This window comes from Mobula birostris, chromosome 8 (genome assembly GCF_030028105.1).
Source record: "Mobula birostris isolate sMobBir1 chromosome 8, sMobBir1.hap1, whole genome shotgun sequence".
NCBI lineage: Eukaryota > Metazoa > Chordata > Chondrichthyes > Myliobatiformes > Myliobatidae > Mobula > Mobula birostris.
In genome coordinates, this window is record NC_092377.1 from 3,478,798 (window position 1) to 3,497,043 (window position 18,246).

An 18,246-nucleotide genomic window follows, 5' to 3' on the forward strand; every position below is an offset into this window, starting at 1 on the left:
CACAGATAAGATCAATGGTCACAGTTCTTTTTCTCAGGGCAGGGGAGTATAAAACTAGAGGGAACAGGTTTAAGGTGAGAGGGGAAAGATTTCAAAGAGCCTGAGGGGAAATCTTTTCCCAATGAGGGTGATGCATAACAAGTTTAGAAAGGTTCAGGGGGACATGGACAAAATGTAAGGAAATTAGACCAATTTAGGTCAGTTGCCTGTATTATTAGTCTGACTTGTCAACATTTAAGAGAAAAACACACACGAAACGAGAGGAATAAACATTTCAGGCTGAGATCTTTCATTAAGTCTTGGCCTGAAATGTTGACTGTTTATTCATTTCCATAGCTGACCTGCTGTGTTCCTCCAGCATTTTGTGTGCGTTGCTCTGGATTTCTGGCATCTGCAGAATCTCTTGTGTTTAACACTTAAAGGTAATTTGGATAGGTACATGAATGGGAGAGGTATGTAGGGCTCTGGTCCAGATGTGGGTCAATGGGACTAGGCAGATTAATAGTTTGGCACAGGGAAAAAGGGCCGAGTGGCCTGTTTCTATGCTGTAGTGCTCTTTGACTCTGTGACTGTAGCTTTGCTAAACGTCTTGATGGATGTGGGCATGTGGGCTTGGGTCTTTTCGCATCAAGTTCAAGTTTATTGTCATTCAACCGTACACGTGTACTGCCAATCAAAACAACGTTCCTCCAACACAGTACATATAACTCACACACACAACATAAGGTCATTTCACCCAAAAAATGATCAGATAATAAGATGCATTGAGGACATCAATTAAAAGGTAAATAGTATACCACTACTGATGCTTCATACTGAATGTAGTATCTACTCTAAGAATCCAGTTTGCATCAGAATGTAGCTCCTAGCAGAACTCCCCCCCCCCCAGTCCTCCCACCCCAACCTACTCCAACTGAGGAACCCGCTGGGTGCAAAGCTGCAATGCTAATCCACTGTAAATTCCCCAATCACAGCATCCCACCCCCCCAGCCCCCACTACATGCACATTCAGACAGAGCCTGATTCTCTGCATTTTACTGTCTCAGACAAAGGGTTTGGGTACAACCCAATAGTCTTTGCTGTCAGAACTGGCGGTGCAACTGGACTCAGGCACTTTGAAACTGGAGAGAGAGAGAGAGACAGACAGAGGGAGGGAGAGAGAGAGAGAGAGACAGAGAGAGAGAAAGAGAGACAGACAAAGAGAGACAGAGAGAGAGAGACAGAAAGAGATAGACAGACAAAGAGAGAGAGAGACAGACAGACAGAGAGAGGGGCAGTGAGAGACGGAGAGAAACAGATAGAGAGAAGGAGACACAGAGGCAGAGAGAAGAGAGATAGGATTGAGACAAAAATAGAGACAGTGAGAGACAGACAGAGATAGAGAGTAAGAGAAAGAGAGAGAGATAGAGACTAACAGAGAGGGAGACAGGCAGAGACACTGAAAGAAATTCAGTGAGAGACAGAGAGAAGCAAAGATAGAGACAGAAGCAGATAGAGAAGAGAGAGAGACAGAGAGAGACTGACACTGACATACTGACAGAGAGACAGACAGACAGACACTGGCGTACTGACAGGGAGCCAGTTGCTTTAAGAGAGTCCGATCGGCTCGGGGAGAGTGGACCCAGGCACCGGCCCTCTCACACTCACACAACCACCGCTTTGTCACTGTGGGTTTCCATGGAGATGCTCGGACAGAAGAGCTGGGATGTGCGCAGTCTCGGCGAAGCCGGGCTAACCCGGCCGGTTACTAATGAGGAGTTCGCTCACCTCAGCCCGGCATCAAAGGCTCCTCTCGCTCTCTCCCCGGAGAGAGCCCCGGCGTCTGCCCGCTGCGTTCCGTCGTGCCAGGCGGCTCTCTGATTTAGAAACTGTCGCCGGGAAATTGGCCAATATCCTGACTTATTTCAGTTCCCTGTTGTAAACTGTGGGTTTGGGAGTTGTCTAAACTTTCCCGACCAATCCGCTCTTTTGCAATTCGCACCCAGGAGACGTTTGAATCCGAAGAATGGCGTCTCCGCTGTAGCTGGGGCGGACGGAGAGACAGAGCGCCTGAAGAGGGAGTGCAGACTTGGTCTGACCAGGGGCATAGCAGGTCAGTAAACCTGGGACAAAGTGCAGGATAGAAGGATAATCATGTCCGGGAATCACAGGAGTGAGGGGACTGAAGGTTTTCGGCGTGTGTGCCGCCTCTGTGCTGTTTTGCCCGTCTCTGTGCTGTCGTGCCAGTGTGTGTGCCCATCTTTGTGTTGTGCTAGTGTGTGCGCGCCCGTCTCTGTGTTGTGCCAGTGTATGTGTGCCCATCAGTGCCCATATCTGTGTTGTCGTGCCCATGTATGTGCCCATATTTGTGTTGTGCCCGTGTGTGTGCCTGTCTCTGTTGTCGTGCCCGTGTGTGTGTGCCCGTCTCTGTGTTGCCTTGCCAGTGTGTGTGCCCAATCTGTGTTGCCTTGCCCGTGTGTGTGCCTGTCTGTGTTTTTGTGCAGTGTGTGTGTGCCCATCTCTGTTGTTGTGCCAGTGTTTGTGTGCCTGTCTCTGTTGTTGTGCCTCTGTTGTCGTGCCTGTGTCTGTGTGCCCGTCTCTCTGTTGTTGTGTCCCTGTGAGTGTGTGTGCCCATTTCCATGTTGTGTCCCCATGAGCGTGTGTGCCCGTCTCCGTGTAGTGTCCCAGTGAGCATGTGTGCCCGTCTCCGTGTTGCTGTGTGTGTGTGTGTGCACGCGCGCACGCATGTCTAGATTCTGGAACAGTGGCGGTGACTTAAATTGAACCATTGCATGGTGCAGGGGCTTGGGAATCACCCCGAGGTTATTAACAAGAAGAGACTACTTTTGAATTTTGATTCAGGAGTAGGGAAGCCGATTGTGAGCAGATTATAAAGTCATCTACAGGAAGAGGAGATGAAAGGGAAGGGTTCGAGATGGTTTCCTGACCCATTCTTGTCTGGTCTGGACTACTAGTGGACTCAGGAATGACGAAGAAAATATCACCTGTCTGACAAAGTTGTGGGCTAGGATACTAGGGCCAAATGTTCGCCTCCTTCTCCATAGGGCAGGGTAAGTTGATGAGACATAGGAGCAGAACGAGCCCGCCTGGCCCATAGAGTCTGCTTCATCATTCCATCTTGGCTGCTTTATTCTCCCTCTCAGACCAATGCTCCTACCAGTAATCTTTGATGCCCTGACTAACCAAGGAACTATCAACCTCCACACAATGAGTTGGGCAGCATAGCCGTCTATGTCAGTGAGTTCCACAGATTCAGCACCCTCTGGTTAAAGAAAATCCTCCTCATCTCTTTTCTAAATGGACATTCCGCTATTCTGGGGCTGTGCCCTCTGGTCCTAGACCCACCCATAATGGGAAGTGCTGCAACTGTAACGAAAACCAATTTCCCCCAGGATCAATAAAGTATGACTATGACTATGAAACATCTTCTTCACATCCACTCTATCTAGGTCTTTCAATATTCAATAGGTTTCAATGAGATCCTCCCTCATTCTTCTAAACTCCGGTGAGTACAGGCCCAGAGGCATCAAATGTTAACCCTTTCATTCCTGGGATCATTCTCATGATCCTCCTCTGCATCTTTTCCAATGCCAGCACATCATTTGTTTGATAAGGAGCCCAAAACTGCTCACAATACTCTAAGTGCAGTCTGACCAATGTCTTTTAAAGCCTCAGTGTGACATCCTTGCTTTTGTATTCTAGTCCTCTCAAAATTAATGCTAACATTGCATTTGCCTTCCTCACCATCGTCTCAATCTGCAAGTTAACCCTTAGGGAATCCTGCACAAGGACTCCCAAACCTCCTTGCACCTCTGATTTCTGAAGGAGATGCTGAAACAGCCATCAGTTGGGGTTTACATTAACACTTCAGTCCAGATGTTTGATGAAAGAAGAGAAACCTATTATGACCCAGTGGCAGGCTATTTGGCCCATTGGGTGCTTGCCAGCCACCAGCAGGATAAAGCATTGAGTTCCATTGCCCCTGTACCCACCATTACACATTTATGTTTCTATCTTGTGTCTGTACCTCCCCCCAGTTACTTTCACACTTGATCTCTAGCTGGAGTAAGTGGTATAGACAGTTAACTTACCAGAGTATCTGGTTAATGTTAATGTGATTGGACGAACCAGCCAAGGTAGTGTAGAGGTTAGCTATTTCAGCTCAGGATGTCAGGAGTTTTACAACAGGACAGAGTAGCGCCTTCAACCTCCGCCAACCCCAGTTTAACCCTGGCCTCATCAGGGGACAACTTACAATGACCGATTAACCTACTGACTGGGGGGGGAGCTGGAGCACCAGAGGGAGGAATGTACAGGCTCTCTACAGAATGGCGTCAGAGTTGAACTTTGAACTTCGGAGTGCCCCAGGATGGCACAGTGCTAGCCGCTATGCTGCCCGGAGTTCCGAGTTCAACCCCAGTTTGTACGTCCTGCCTGTGACCACCTTGGTTTCCTCTCGGTGCTCTGCTACCTTCCACAGACCAAAGACCTACCGGTTGGCAGGTGAATTGGTCATTGTAATTTGTGGCTAGGGTTGAGTAGGTGGGTTGCTGGTGCACAGCTTGTGCTAAGTACCATCGATGTACCTTGTCCTATGTTCAAAGTTGTACCTGGGGCGTGACAGTGGAGCTGGAGGTCTGAACTAAATCCTGTGTTTGTCCTCTCCTTCCTTAGGTGACCCGGATGGTGATGGTGTGTGAAACGAAACTAAAGAAGCCTCTCGGCCGCATCCTGGAGCGGTTCTGCCCACAGCAGGTGTTGCGGGAGCTCCTGCCCGAAGTGCCAGGCACTCTGCGAGACTCTGACGTCCCTGAGCTCTTCCGCGAGCCCTTCATCTGCAGCGGCTACCGGCCGGTGGGCCGGGCCTGGAAGTACTATGCACTGAGCCTCTTCCTGTGCCACAACGAGGCGCTGAACGTGTGGACGCACCTGCTGGCCATCCTGGTGCTGCTGGCCCGTTTCTGTGCCTTCCTGTGCACGGCTGTGCCCCTGCCCGTCCTCTACGGACTGCCGCTCCACTGCTTCATGGTGGCCTGTCTAATCTACCTGTCGTGCAGTGTGCTGGCCCACCTCTTTCAGTCCAAGTCTGAGTTGGCACACTATTCTTTCTACTTCCTCGACTACGTGGGAGTGGGTGCCTACCAATACGGCAGTGCGCTGGCACATTACTACTACTGTGCTGAGCTGGACTGGCTGCGTGTGATGAGGCCCTTCTTCCTCCCCGCCGCCGCCCTTCTTGGCTGGCTCTCCTGTCTTGGCTGCTGCCTCTCCAAGATGCATTTCAAGCGGCCGTACCCCACCCGCCGCAAGTTGTGCCAACTGGTGCCTGCCTGTCTGGCGTACATGCTTGATATCAGCCCTGTGGTTCACCGCCTAGCCGGATGCTGGGCGGCCGGCTGTGCGGACCCGGCCGCCGTTTACCACGGCCTGCAGATCGCCCTCTTCCTGGTAGCCTCGGCTTTCTTCTCCTGTCCCGTGCCGGAGAGGTACTTCCCGGGCAGCTGTGACATCGTAGGGCACGCCCACCAGATCTTCCACACCTTCCTGGCCCTGTGCACACTGGCCCAGATGGAGGCCGTGCTCCTGGACTACTGGGGCCGCCGGGACGTGTTTGCTGTCCGCGGGGACCATGACTCCATCTACGCTGCCTGTGGCCTCTTCGCCCTTTTGCTCCTTGGGTGTGGCTGCTCAGTGCTGTACCTGCGCCACGTCCTGCAGCAACGGCTGAGGAAGAGAAGTGAATGAGGGCCGATCCCGCGGGGAACCTAGACTGTGCTCTAACAAATTAACATGGTGTGTGAATAGATTCATGTGCAGAGCCTGGCGGACTCCCAACTTCCATTTGTCTTTATTGGTCACCTCGACGTGCGGGGGTGTGAAAGGGGTCAGCCCCTGTTGGCGGGTGTCTGTGTGCTGCTGGTGTTGGAGGTGGGGCTAGGGAAGGCTGCAGTGAGGGGCTTCACTCTCTGTCTGACACTGGAAGTGAGTGTTGGGACCGCCTGCAGGGAGTTCCACTGTGTCTGACATCCAACAGTGTGTGATGCAGTGGGAGCTTCATTCCATGTCTGACCCCAGGAGAGTGTGATTGGACAGTGTGGAGGGATTTTCACTCTGTCTCCGATCTTGGGCGTGTGTGATACGACAGTGTGGAGGAAGTATCAATCTGTGTCTGACCCCGGGAGTGTCTGGTGGGATGGTGCAGAGGGAGTTGTGTCTGACCCCAGGAGTGTGTGATGGGATGGTGCAGAGGGAGTTGCGTCCGACCCCAGGAGTGTCTGGTGGTATGGTGCAGAGGGAGTTGTGTCTGACCCCAGGAGTGTCTGGTGGGATGGTGCAGAGGGAGTTGTGTCTGACCCCAGGAGTGTCTGGTGGGATGGTGCAGAGGGAGTTGTATCTGATCCTAGGAGTGTGTGATGGGATGGTGCAGAGGGAGTTGTGTCCGACCCCGGGAGTGTCTGGTGGGATGGTGCAGAGAGAGTTGCGTCTGACCCCGGGAGTGTCTGATGGGATGGTGCAGAGGGAGTTGTATCTGATCCTAGGAGTGTGTGATGGGATGGTGCAGAGGGAGTTGTGTCTGACCCCGGGAGTGTGTGACAAGATGGTGCAGAGGGAGTTGTGTCCGACCCCGGGAGTGTCTGGTGGAATGGTGCAGAGGGAGTTGTATCTGATCCTGGGAGTGTGTGATGGGATGGTGCAGAGGGAGTTGTGTCTGATCCTAGCAGTGTGTGATGGGATGGTGCAGAGGGAGTTGTGTCTGACCCCGGGAGTGTCTGGTGGGATGGTGCAGAGGGAGTTGTGTCTGACCCCGAGAGTGTCTGGTGGGATGGTGCAGAGGGAGTTGTGTCTGACCCCAGGAGTATCTGACAGGATGGTGCAGAGGGAGTTGTGTCTGACCCTGGGAGTATCTGACGGGATGGTGCAGAGGGAGTTGTGTCCGACCCCGGGAGTGTCTGGTGGGATGGTGCAGAGGAAGTTGTGTCTAACCCCGGGAGTGTCTGATGGGATGGTGCAGAGGGAGTTGTGTCTGATCCTAGGAGTGTGTGATGGGATGGTGCAGAGGGAGTTGTGTCTGACCCCGGGAGTGTCTGGTGGGATGGTGCAGAGGGAGTTGTGTCTGACCCCGGGAGTGTCTGGTGGGATGGTGCAGAGGGAGTTGTGTCTGATCCTAGGAGTGTGTGATGGGATGGTGCAGAGGGAGTTGTGTCTGACCCCGGGAGTGTCTGGTGGGATGGTGCAGAGGGAGTTGTGTCTGACCCCGGGAGTGTCTGGTGGGATGGTGCAGAGGGAGTTGTATCTGATCCTAGGAGTGTGCGATGGGATGGTGCAGAGGGAGTTGTGTCTGACCCCGGTAGTGTGTGAGAAGATGGTATAGAGGGAGTTGTGTCTGACCATGCTGTCCCTGCCTGGAGGGTATTTTATTCTATCTGCCCCGTATTGACCCTGCTGTAGTGGTGTCTGGTGGTTCAGTATTGAGGGACTATCACTCTGTACCTAATCAATGCTGTACAATCGTGATGTGGAAAAGAGTCCTTACTCTGGGCAAATCAATCTCCCTGCCTAATCCAGTCCAGTCTTGGTCCACAATTCTACAGGTTACACATCTGAGGGCTGTTTATGTGTGGTGAGTCTCTTGCTTCAACCCCCACATTAGGTTTGAGCTCCAGATTCCAACACCCCTCAGCTTCATTTAACCCTTCTATCACTCTGCACCCGTACCCTCAGTACCAGTGCTTTACTGGATGTAAGGGGGGCAGGGTGGGCGCCATGGCAGGGTAGCGGTTAGCGCAACTCTTTTGCAGCTCGGGGCATTGGAATTCGGAGTTAATTCCAACATCCTCTGTAAGGAATCTGTTTGTCCTCCCTATAAACCCCCAGCTGCTCCGGTTTCCTTGCACAGTGCAAAGACATACCGGTTAGTTGGTTAATTGATCAAAGTAAATTGTCTTGTGCTTAGGCTGGGGTTAAACCTGTGGTTTGCGAATTGGGCCTGAGAGGTCAGTTCCATGACGTATCTGTAACTGAGTAAATAAACGAGTGGCCGTGGCAGGATTGGGGCTGGCCCAAAGCGTTACGGTACCAGCGACTGGCTTTCAATTCTGGCTGCTGTCTCTAAGGAGTCCGCATACTCGCCCCGTGACCGCATCAGTTTCCACCGGGAGCTCCGGTTTCCTCCCACAGCCCAAATACATACAGATTAGGGAGGGGAAATTGTCAGCATGAGATGTGGGTGCTGAATCATGGCAATACTTGTAGGCTGCCCCTCGGACAGTGTTGGCCTTTGAAGCAAACAACTCATTTCACTGTGTTTCAATGTACTGTACATGTGACAACACTAACCACTCTTAAGTAAGATTGCAGGGGACACACACTCAGAGTAGTGGATAAGGAAAAAGATTGTCTAAGGCTGGATGTGGACCAGATGGAAAGCTGGTCAATGGAGTTCAGTCCCAATAAGGGCAGGTAATTTTTTTTCCAGGATGTCAAATAAGGATAGGACTTACACAGTGACGGGAACAGGGCCCAATCCATAAGCTCGTTGAAAGTAGCAGCAGAGGCTACCAGGAAAGATGTGAATAAGATTGAAAAAGTTGGGGTGTTATATTGAAATTGGATGAGATCTTGGTGAGGCCTACCTCTACAAGCTGCCAGCCAGACATGCTGGGTGTGGGTTGATTGTAGCATTTAAGATGTGTTTGGATATGGAGGGCTGGGATCCAGGTGCAGGCAGAATACTAGTTCCACATGGACTAGATGGGCTGAGGGGCCTCTCTCAGTGCTGTTGATTTGTATGACTCTGGGGTGGCGAAGATGGCTTGGAACACGTTTGCCTTCATGGGATACGGCTGGAGAAGGTACAGAGGGTCCCTCCCAAGCGGTTTGGTTTAGAAGGCTTTAGTTAAGGGAAGACATTGATTAGACTGGGCTTGTTTCACTTGGTGAAAACGAGGCTGAGGGAGTGACCTGGCCTGATCAGGCCAGGTGGAGTATGGAAAACAAGAGGCTTTAAGGTGAGATGTTGGTGATGTAAAGAGGCTGTTAGATGATATCTGGAATACACTGCCAGAGGAGGTGGTGGAATCTGTTTCAGGTCATTTCTGCAGGTAGACTGTGTCCTGTACACAGGTGATTTCCTTTTCCACTTGTTTTGAACGCAAAGTTGTCAAGGAGACTGTTCGCCTGCTCGAATTGTTCAGCCAATGTGAGATGTATATGTCCCACTGTTGTATGAAGCAAGTCCTCAACACCACCTCGGCCGGTTCCCCTGGGGATCTGGCAAAGCTGAATCGAGCTGCGGTAGTGTAGTGTTCAGTGTGATGCTATTACAGTTCTTGGTGTCGGAGTTCAAAGTTCAATTCTGATGTCATCTGTAAGGAGTTTGTATGTTCACCCCGTGACCCTGTGGGTTTCCTCCGGGTGCTCCAGTTTCCTCCCACAGTCCAAAGACGTACTGGTAAGTAGGTTAATTAATCGTTGTAAATTGTCCTGCGACTAGGCTTGGCTGAGAAGATGGGCGAATAGACCAAAGGGTAGAGTGGTGGCTGATGAACGATGATGTCAGCACACAAAGTGGCTCGTTCAAAGCACCAGCAGCAAGGTGGGGTGCCTGTGAGACAAACCAGAGGGAGTTTTTAAAAGCTTTTCATGGGGTGACAGTGGACCAGAGCGGAGTGTTACCTTTCTCTGAGCTGTCCTCACATCTGGGGCTGAGAATTTATTTATTTAGATATATAGCATCGAACAGGCCCATCCGGATCCATGAACCACTTTGCTCAGCAACTCATCTATTTCAACAGCTCCTACCCCCCCCCCCCCCCACCAGGGATTCAACCACTCACCCATACACTAGGGGCTGCTTCTGCCTTGGTAGTGTGAGTTTCAACAGAGTAGGAGGAGCTTTCTGTGACTGTAGCCCACATGCAAATAGTGTGATAGGAGTGTGTAGAGCCAACGTTCCCAACCTGGGGTCTGTGCACCCATTGCCTAATGGTATTGGTCCGTGGCATAAAAAAGGTTGGGAACCAGTGTGTGGAATGAATTCTGCTCTGTTAGTTATGTATGCTGACCCTGACCTGAAAGTCTGTGATGGGACAATGTGGAGGAAGATTCACTCTGTGTCTGAACCCAGGAGTGTGTGATGGGATAGGTCACATGGAGCTTCACTCTGTGTCTCACTCTGGGATTCTGTGATGGGAGTATGGAGATGGAAATTTGCTCTGTATCTAACCTACTTGGTCCCTGCCCTAGAAGTGGGTGATAGGACAGTGTGGAGGGAATTTTGCGTTTAACCAATACTAATTATAATAGATTAATGTTCTGAAATCAATTTACAAATCGATGTAGATGGAAAGGGTGACCTGCTCCATTTCTCAATTGAAGTTAAAATTGTGTGATATCTTCACCTGACCTGTTGGTTTGGGGGATTTCCTGTCAAAGACTGTGCAAAGGACAGGTCTACAATGTGGCCGACTATACCTCGAGCACTTTGTGCGCAGGGTAGGTGAAGTCAGGGGACAAAGTCAACAGAAGCATCGCACTGCTGACAGTAACATCAGTCTGAAATGTTTTGTTTCACTTTTGGTTGAGTTATTGGAGTGTAGGTTCCAGCCTCCTGGGGAACTCTTTCACACAACACAAACAGAGGAAGAACGGTATTGGTCAGTTTGTGTCACTGAGATTTCCATGGAGAATCAAGGTGTAAAGTAAATATACTATCAAAGTACATACATGCCATCATGTACAGCCCTGAGATTCATTTTCTTGTGAGAATTCACAGTAAGAAGATCAGTGGAATCAATGAAAGACCACACCACCAGGACAAACAACCCATGTACAAAAAACAACAGTGCAAATACAAAAAGGAAAAAAAAGAGAAATAACAATAATAATAAATATGGAGAACATGAGATGATGAGTCCTTGAAAATGAGTCCATAGGTTGTGGGAACATTTCAGTGATGCGGGGAGTGAAGTTATCCCATTTGGTTCAAGAGCCTGATGGTTGAGGGGTTATAACTGTTCCTGAACCTGGTGATGTGAGTCCTGGGGCTCCTGGACCTCCTTCCCGATGGCAGCAGTGAGGAGAGAGGCTGGCCTGGGTGATCGGGGTCCCCGATGATGGATGCTGCTCTCCTGCAGCAGAACTTCGTGCAGATCTGCTGAATGATGGGGAGGGCCGGAAGAATGTTGAGGTTATGGAGATTAAATTGTGATGGAGGGAGAGGTAATGTTTAGAGTTGCCAGTGACAAGGTCAGACCATGGGCTCTGGGAGGAGCGTGCTTGACTGTGGGAGACGTTTCTGTGCATGGGCGGGGGGATCGACGGATGGGCTGTGGCAGGTTTAGTGGCTGGGACGGAGAGTCCATGGGCAGGGGGAAGAGATTCAGTGGATAGGAAGAGTTGGTGATGGAAGAGAGTGTCCGTAGGTGTGGGAGGGGATTTGGTGGGGTGGGGGTGTCGGTAATGGGGAAAGTGTCTGTGGGTGTGGGAGGGAATTCATTGGGTGGGGTGAGTCAGTGATGGAGAGAGTGTCTGCGGGTGTGGGAGGGGACTCAGTGGGTCGGGGAGAGTCAGTGACAGGTGAGGGTGTCCATGGACTGTAGGAGGGGGCTTAGTGGGTGGGTGAGACGGTGATGGGGACAGTGTCTGTGGGCGTGGGATGGGATTCAGTGGGTGAGGGAGATGGTGATGGGGAGAGTGTCTGTGGGCTGTTGGAGGGAATTCAGTGGGTGGGGAGATTGTCCGTGGGTGGTGAGTGGGGACTCGGTGGGGGAGTCAGTGGTAGGTGAGAGAGTACCTGGGATTTGGGAGGGGAAAGATTCCGTGATTATGGAGCATGTCTTGTGTGCTGTGGGAGGGGATTTGGTGAATAAGGAGAGTTTGTGATGGGGTGAGTGTTGTTGGGCTGTGAGGGTGTGGGATTTGGTGGACGAGGAGAGTTTGTGATGGGGTGAGGGTTGGTGAACGAGGAGAGTTTGTGATATGAGGTGACTTGTTGGGCTGTGAGGGTGTGGGATTTGGTGAATGAAGAGAGTTTGTGATGGAGTTGGGTGTTGATGGGCTGTGAGGGTGTGGGATATGGTGGACGAGGAGAGTTTGTGATGGAGTGAGTGTTGATGGGCTGTGAGGGTGTGGGATATGGTGGACGAGGAGAGTTTGTGCTGGGGGTGAGGGTTGGTGGGCTGTGAGGGTGTGGGATATGGTGGACGAGGAGAGTTTGTGATGGGGTGAGTGTTGTTGGGCTGTGAGGGTGTGGGATTTGGTGAACGAGGAGAGTTTGTGATGGGGGTGAGTGTTGTTGGGCTGTGAGGGTGTGGGATTTGGTGAACGAGGAGAGTTTGTGATGGGGGTGAGGGTTGTTGGGCTGTGAGGGTGTGGGATTTGGTGGACGAGGAGAGTTTGTGATGGAGTTGGGTGTTGATGGGCTGTGAGGGTGTGGGATATGGTGGACGAGGAGAGTTTGTGATGGAGTGAGTGTTGTTGGGGTGAGGGTGTGGGATATGGTGGACGAGGAGAGTTTGTGCTGGGGGTGAGGGTTGGTGGGCTGTGAGGGTGTGGGATATGGTGGACGAGGAGAGTTTGTGATGGGGTGAGTGTTGTTGGGCTGTGAGGGTGTGGGATTTGGTGGACGAGGAGAGTTTGTGATTGGAGTTGGGTGTTGATGGGCTGTGAGGGTGTGGGATATGGTGGACGAGGAGAGTTTGCGATGGGGGTGAGCGTTGGTGACATGGCGAACAGCCCCGAGGTATGGGAGTAGGTGCTGGTTTCGGAGCTGGCCATGTGCGAGAAGCGGTGTGGTGGGGGGCACACCTGAGGAATGTGCTGTGAGCCATGGGACAGGGTCAGTGAGTGCCCAGTCCATGCTGAGCTTGGAAATTCGGGAGCTATTCCGGAGATTTTCCGTCTTTGGGCCAGTACTGGTCTGGAGTCTCAAAAATATTCACACCTGATTGACTGGGGAGCGAATGTCACATGTAACAGCACAGAACATCAGAGCAACTGATGGGCCAAATGGCCTAATTCTGGTCCTATATCTCACAGTCCAGCAAATAAAATAGTATTATTAGGCCATTCGGCCCTTCATGTTGGTTCTCCTGTTTAGTTCGTTTCCTGCAATTATATTCTTTCATTCCCTTAGTAGCTAAAAATATCATGCTCCACTCTCCTCGATCAGATTTCACCTTCTTCAGCCCTTTGCCTTTTCCGCCAATCCCCTCCCAGCTTCTCACTTCATTCCTCCTCCCCATCAACACACCTTTCCCCTCACCTGCTCTTACCTATTGTAATGTTGTCTATCACCTGCCAGCTTGTACTCCTTCTTCCTACTTTGCTTTTCTCCACCTTCCTTTGCAATGCTGAGAGAGTCATAGAGCTGTATAGCACAGAAACAGGCCCTTCAGCCCATCTAGTCCATGCTGAACCTAGTCCCGTTAACCCGCACCCAGACTATAGCCCTCCGTACCCTCCCCATCCAAGCCTCTCATAAATGTTACTATCAAACCCATATCCACCACTTACACATCAGCTGATTGCACTCTCACCACCCTCCAAGTGGAGGTTACCCCCTATGTTTCCCTTAAATATTTCATCTTTAAACCTCAAATATTTCATCTTTCACCCTTAGCCTATGCCCCAAAAGGTTGTCTGTTCATTCCCCTCCATAGATGCTGCCTGACCTGCTGAGTTCCTCCAGCATTTTGTGTGTGTTACTCTGGATTTCCAGCATCTGCAGAATCTCCTGTGTTTATGAACGCTGTTCCCTCGTCTCAGCACACCCTGGAGATTTATCCATTGTGATGTTTTTCAAAACACCTTGCCCCTCCTCCTTAAGACCAAGTTGCTCTACACCCCTCTGATCTCCTCGGTGCAAAGTATTCAAAACCCAGAGTAAATTTGTTATCAAAGAAATCTTCACCCGACCTGTTGTTTGGCAACAGCACAAGGGACAGGTGTACAGCACAGCCAACAATAAATCAGTGGTATTCTTTTGAGAGGACCACAATAGTCTGGTAATGCTGAGGCTTTATAGGGCATTGGTCAGACTGCACTTGGAGTGTTATGAACAGTGTTGGGCCCCTTATGTACGAAAAGATGTGCTGGCACCGGAGCGGGTTCAGAGGAGGTGCACAAGAATGATTCTGGGAATGAAAGGGTTAACTTGGGAGTGTTTAACAGCTCGGGGCCTGTACTCGCTGGAGTTTAGAAGAATGGCGGGAGTTGGCATCTCATTGCTACATAATCGAATATTGAAAGGCCCGGATACAGTGGATGTGGAGATGGTGTTCCCTATCGTCAGTCCGGTAGCGTAGTGGTTAGCACAATGCTTTACTGTACCAGCAACCTGAGTTCAATTCCTGCTGCTGCCTGTGAAAGGTTTGTACCTGTGACTGTGACTGTGTGGGTTTCGTCTGGTTTCCTCCCACAGTCCAAAGACATACAGGGTTGGTATGTTAATTGGTCAGTGTAAATTGTTCTGGGATAGGCTAGGATTAGATCAGGGGACTACCGGGTGGTGCTGCTGGGAAGGCTGATTCCGTAAAACCATAAGACATAGGAGCAGAATTAGGCCATCCGGTCCATCGAGTCTGCTCTGCCATTCAATCAAGGCTGATCCATTTTTTTTGTATCTCCTCCACATCCCCACTCCCTGGCCTTCTCCACATAAGTTTTGACACCATGCCCATTCAAGAACCTATCAATCTCTGCCTTAAATACACCCAACGACTCGGCCTCCACAGCTGCACGTGGCAACAAATTCCACAAATTCACCACCCTTTGTTTAAAGAAATTTCTCCGCATCTGTTTTGAAAGGGCGCCCCTCTATTCTGAGGCTATGCCCTCTTGTCCTAGACTCTCCCACCATGGGAAACATCCTTTCCACATCTACTCTGTCTAGGCCTTTCAACATTTGAAAGGCTTCAATGAGATCCATCCTCATCCTTCTGAATTCCAGTGAGTACAGACCCAGAGCCATCAAATGTTCCTCGTATGATAACTCTTTCATTCCCGGAATCATCCTTGTGAACCTCCTCTGAACCCTCTCCAATGCCAGCACATCTTTTCTAAGATGAGGAGCACAAAACTGTTCACAATACTCAAGGTGAGGCCTCACCAACGCCTTATAAAGCCCCAGCATCACATCCTTGCTCTTGTATTCTAGACCTCTTAAAATGAATGCTAATGTGGCATTTACTTTTCTCACCACCGACTCTACCTGAAAGTTAACCTTCAGGGTGTTCTGCACAAGGACTACCAAGTCCCTCTGCATCTCAGATTCCTGTATTTTCGGCCCATTTAGAAAATAGTCTGCACATTTATTTCTACTACCAAAGTGCATGACCTTACATTTTCCAACATTGTATTTCATTTGCCACTTTCTTGTCCATTCACCTAATTTGTCTAAGTCCTTCTGCAGCTTTCCTGTTTCCTCAACGCTACCTGCCCCTCCACCAATCTTCATGTCTATTCCATCATCTAAATCATTTATATACAGCATAAAAAGAAGTGGTCCCAACATCGATCCCTATGGAACTCCACTAGTCACTGGCAGCCAACCAGAAAAGGATCCTTTTATTCCCACTCTCTGCCTCCTACTAATCAGTCAAAGCTCTAACTTTGCTGTAATACCATGGGCTCTTAACTTGGTAAGCAGCCTTATGAGTGTCACCTTGTCAAAGGCCTGAAAGTCTGAATATACAATATCTACTGCATCCCCTTTATCTATCCTACTTGTAATCTCCTCAAAGAATTCCAACAGGTTTGTCAGGCAGGATTTTCCCTGAAGGAATCCATGCTGACTTTGTACTATCTTGTCCTGTGTCACCAAGTACTCCATCACCTCATCCTTAACAATTGACTCTAACATCCTCCCAACCACTGTTGTCAGGCTAACTGGTCTATAATTTCCTTTCTGCTGCCTTCCTCCTTTCTGAAATAGTGGAGTAACATTTGCAATTTACCAGTCCTCTGGCACTATGCCAGAGTCTAATGATTTTTGAAAGATTATTTCTAATGTCACCACAATCTTGAATGCTACCTCTTTCAGAGCCCTGGGGTGCAATTCCTCTGGTCTGGGTTACTTATGTACCTTTAGGTCTTTCAGCTTTTCGAGCACCTTCTCTCTTGAAATAGTAACTGCACCAACTTCTCTTCCTTCACACACGACAACATCAAGCACACCACAGTGAAGACTGATGCAAAATACTCATTTAGTTCATCATCCATCTCCTTGTCACCCGTTATTATTTCTCCTGACTCATTTTCTAGTGGTCCTATATCTACTCTCATTTCTCTTTTATTTTTAACAAACTTGAAAAACGATAAGATATAGGAGCAGAAGTTGGCCATTCAGCCCATCGAGTCTGCTCCACCATTCAGTCATGGGCTGATCCAATTCTTCCAGTCATCCCCACTCCCCTGCCTTCTCCCCATACCCTTTGATGCCCTGGCTAATCAAGAACCTATCTATCTCTGCCTTAAATGCACCCTATGACTTGGCCTCCATAGCTGCTTGTGGCAATGAATTCCACAGATTTACCACCTCCTGACTAAAGTAATTTCTCTGCATCTCAGTTCTAAATGGACGTCCTTCGATCCCAAAGTCGTGCCCTCTTGTCTGAGAATCCCCTACCATGGGAAATAACTTTGCCATATCTGATCTGTTCAGGCCTTTTACATTTGGAATGTTTCTATGAGATTCTCCTGAACTCCAGGGAATACTGCCTGAGACTGCCAGACGTTCCTCATACCCTTTCATTCCTGGAATTATTCTTGTGAATTTTCTTTGAACCCTCTCCAATGTCAGTATATCCTTTCTAAAATAAGGGCACAAAACTGCACACAATACTCCGAGTGCCTTATAGTCTTAACATCACATCCCTGCTCTTGTATTCTATACCTCTAGAAATGAATGCCAACATTGCATTCGCCTTCTTCATCACTGACTCAACCTGGAGGTTAATCTTTAGGGAATCCCATACAGGGACTTCCAAGTCCCTTTGCATCTCTGCATCTCTGCATTTTGTATTGTCTCCACATCTATATAATGGTCTGCCCATTTATTTCTTCCACGAAAATGCATGACCATACACTTTCCAACATTGTATTTCATTTGCCACTTCTTTGCCCATTTCCCTAAAGTATCTAAGTCTCTCTGCAGGCTCTCTGTTTCCTCAACACTACTCGTGCCCCCACCTATCTTTGTATTATCAGCAAATTTAGCCACAAATCCATTAATCCCATAACCAAAATCATTGACTTACATCCTAAAAAGCAACGGTCCCAACACCGACCCCTGTGGAACTCCACTGGTAACCGGCAGCCAGCCAGAATAGGATCCCTTTATTCCCACTCTCTGTTTTCTGCCAATCAGCTAATGCTCCACCCATGCTAGTAACTTCCCTGTAATTCCACGGGCTCTTATCTTGCTAAGCAGTGTCATGTGCGGCACTTTGTCAAAGACCTTCTGAAAATCCAAGTACACCACATCTACTGCATTTCCTTTGTCTACTCTTCTTGTAATTTCCTTAAAAAAATTGCAGCAGGTTTTTTCTTTCAGAAAACCATGCTGGCTTTGGCCTATCATGTCATGTGCCTCCAGGTACTCTGTAATCTCAACAATAGATTCCAACAACTTTCCAACCACTGATGTCAGGCTAACAGGTCTATGGTTTCCTTTCTGCTGCCTCCCACCCTTCTTAAATAACGGAGTAACATTTGCAATTTTCCAGTCATCCGGTACAATGCCAGAACCTATCGCTTCTTGAAAGAACATTGTTAATGCCTTCGCAGTCTCTCTAGCTACTTCCTTCAGAACCCGAGGGTGCATTCCATCAGGTCCAGCAGATTTATCCACCCTAAGACCATTAAGCTTCCTGAGCACCTTCTCAGTCGTAATTTTCACTACACATACTTCACTTCCCTGTCACTCTTGAATGTCCAGTATACTGCAGACATCTTCCACTGTGAAGACTGATGTAAAATATGCATTCAATTCCTCTGCCATCTCTGCATCTCTCATTACAATATCTCCAGCATCATTTTCTATTGTTCCTATATCTACCCTCAACTCTCTTTTACCCTTTATATACTTAAAAGAACTTTTAGTATCTTCTCTGATATTAGTCACCGTCTTCCTCTCATAATTTATCTTTTCCTTCCGAATGAACTTCTTAGTTTCCTTCTGCAAGTTTTTAAAAGCTCCCCAATCCTCTAACTTCCCACCAGCTCTGGCTTCCTTGTATGCCCTCT

The 18,246-nt window shown here is 49.3% G+C and overlaps 2 protein-coding genes across 5 annotated transcripts in view; one reads left to right on the plus strand and one right to left on the minus strand.

The window, feature by feature from the left end:
* Positions 1-1,862, minus strand: part of mcm3 (minichromosome maintenance complex component 3) — an 84,838-nt gene extending 82,976 nt beyond the window's left edge. For 2 of the 4 annotated variants that reach the window (XM_072264709.1, XM_072264708.1), the window contains exon 1: positions 1,768-1,862. The gene's annotated coding sequence lies outside the window, so the exon portion shown is untranslated. The remainder of the gene's footprint in view (positions 1-1,767) is intronic. The other 2 variants (XM_072264710.1, XM_072264711.1) reach the window with 2 other exon arrangements.
* A 58-nt stretch (positions 1,863-1,920) lies between these two features.
* paqr8 (progestin and adipoQ receptor family member VIII) lies at positions 1,921-10,891 on the plus strand. The gene is made up of 2 exons (XM_072264712.1): positions 1,921-2,092; positions 4,675-10,891. Exon 2 carries the CDS (start codon positions 4,684-4,686, stop codon positions 5,743-5,745), a length of 1,062 nt encoding a protein of 353 aa, XP_072120813.1. The 5' UTR covers positions 1,921-2,092; positions 4,675-4,683; the 3' UTR covers positions 5,746-10,891.
* The last annotated feature ends 7,355 nt before the right edge of the window (positions 10,892-18,246 follow it).

Coding starts and splice junctions, on each gene's coding strand:
- paqr8 (XM_072264712.1), top strand. CDS start 4,684: ATGGTGATGGTGTGTGAAACGAAACTAAAGAAGCCTCTCGGCCGCATC.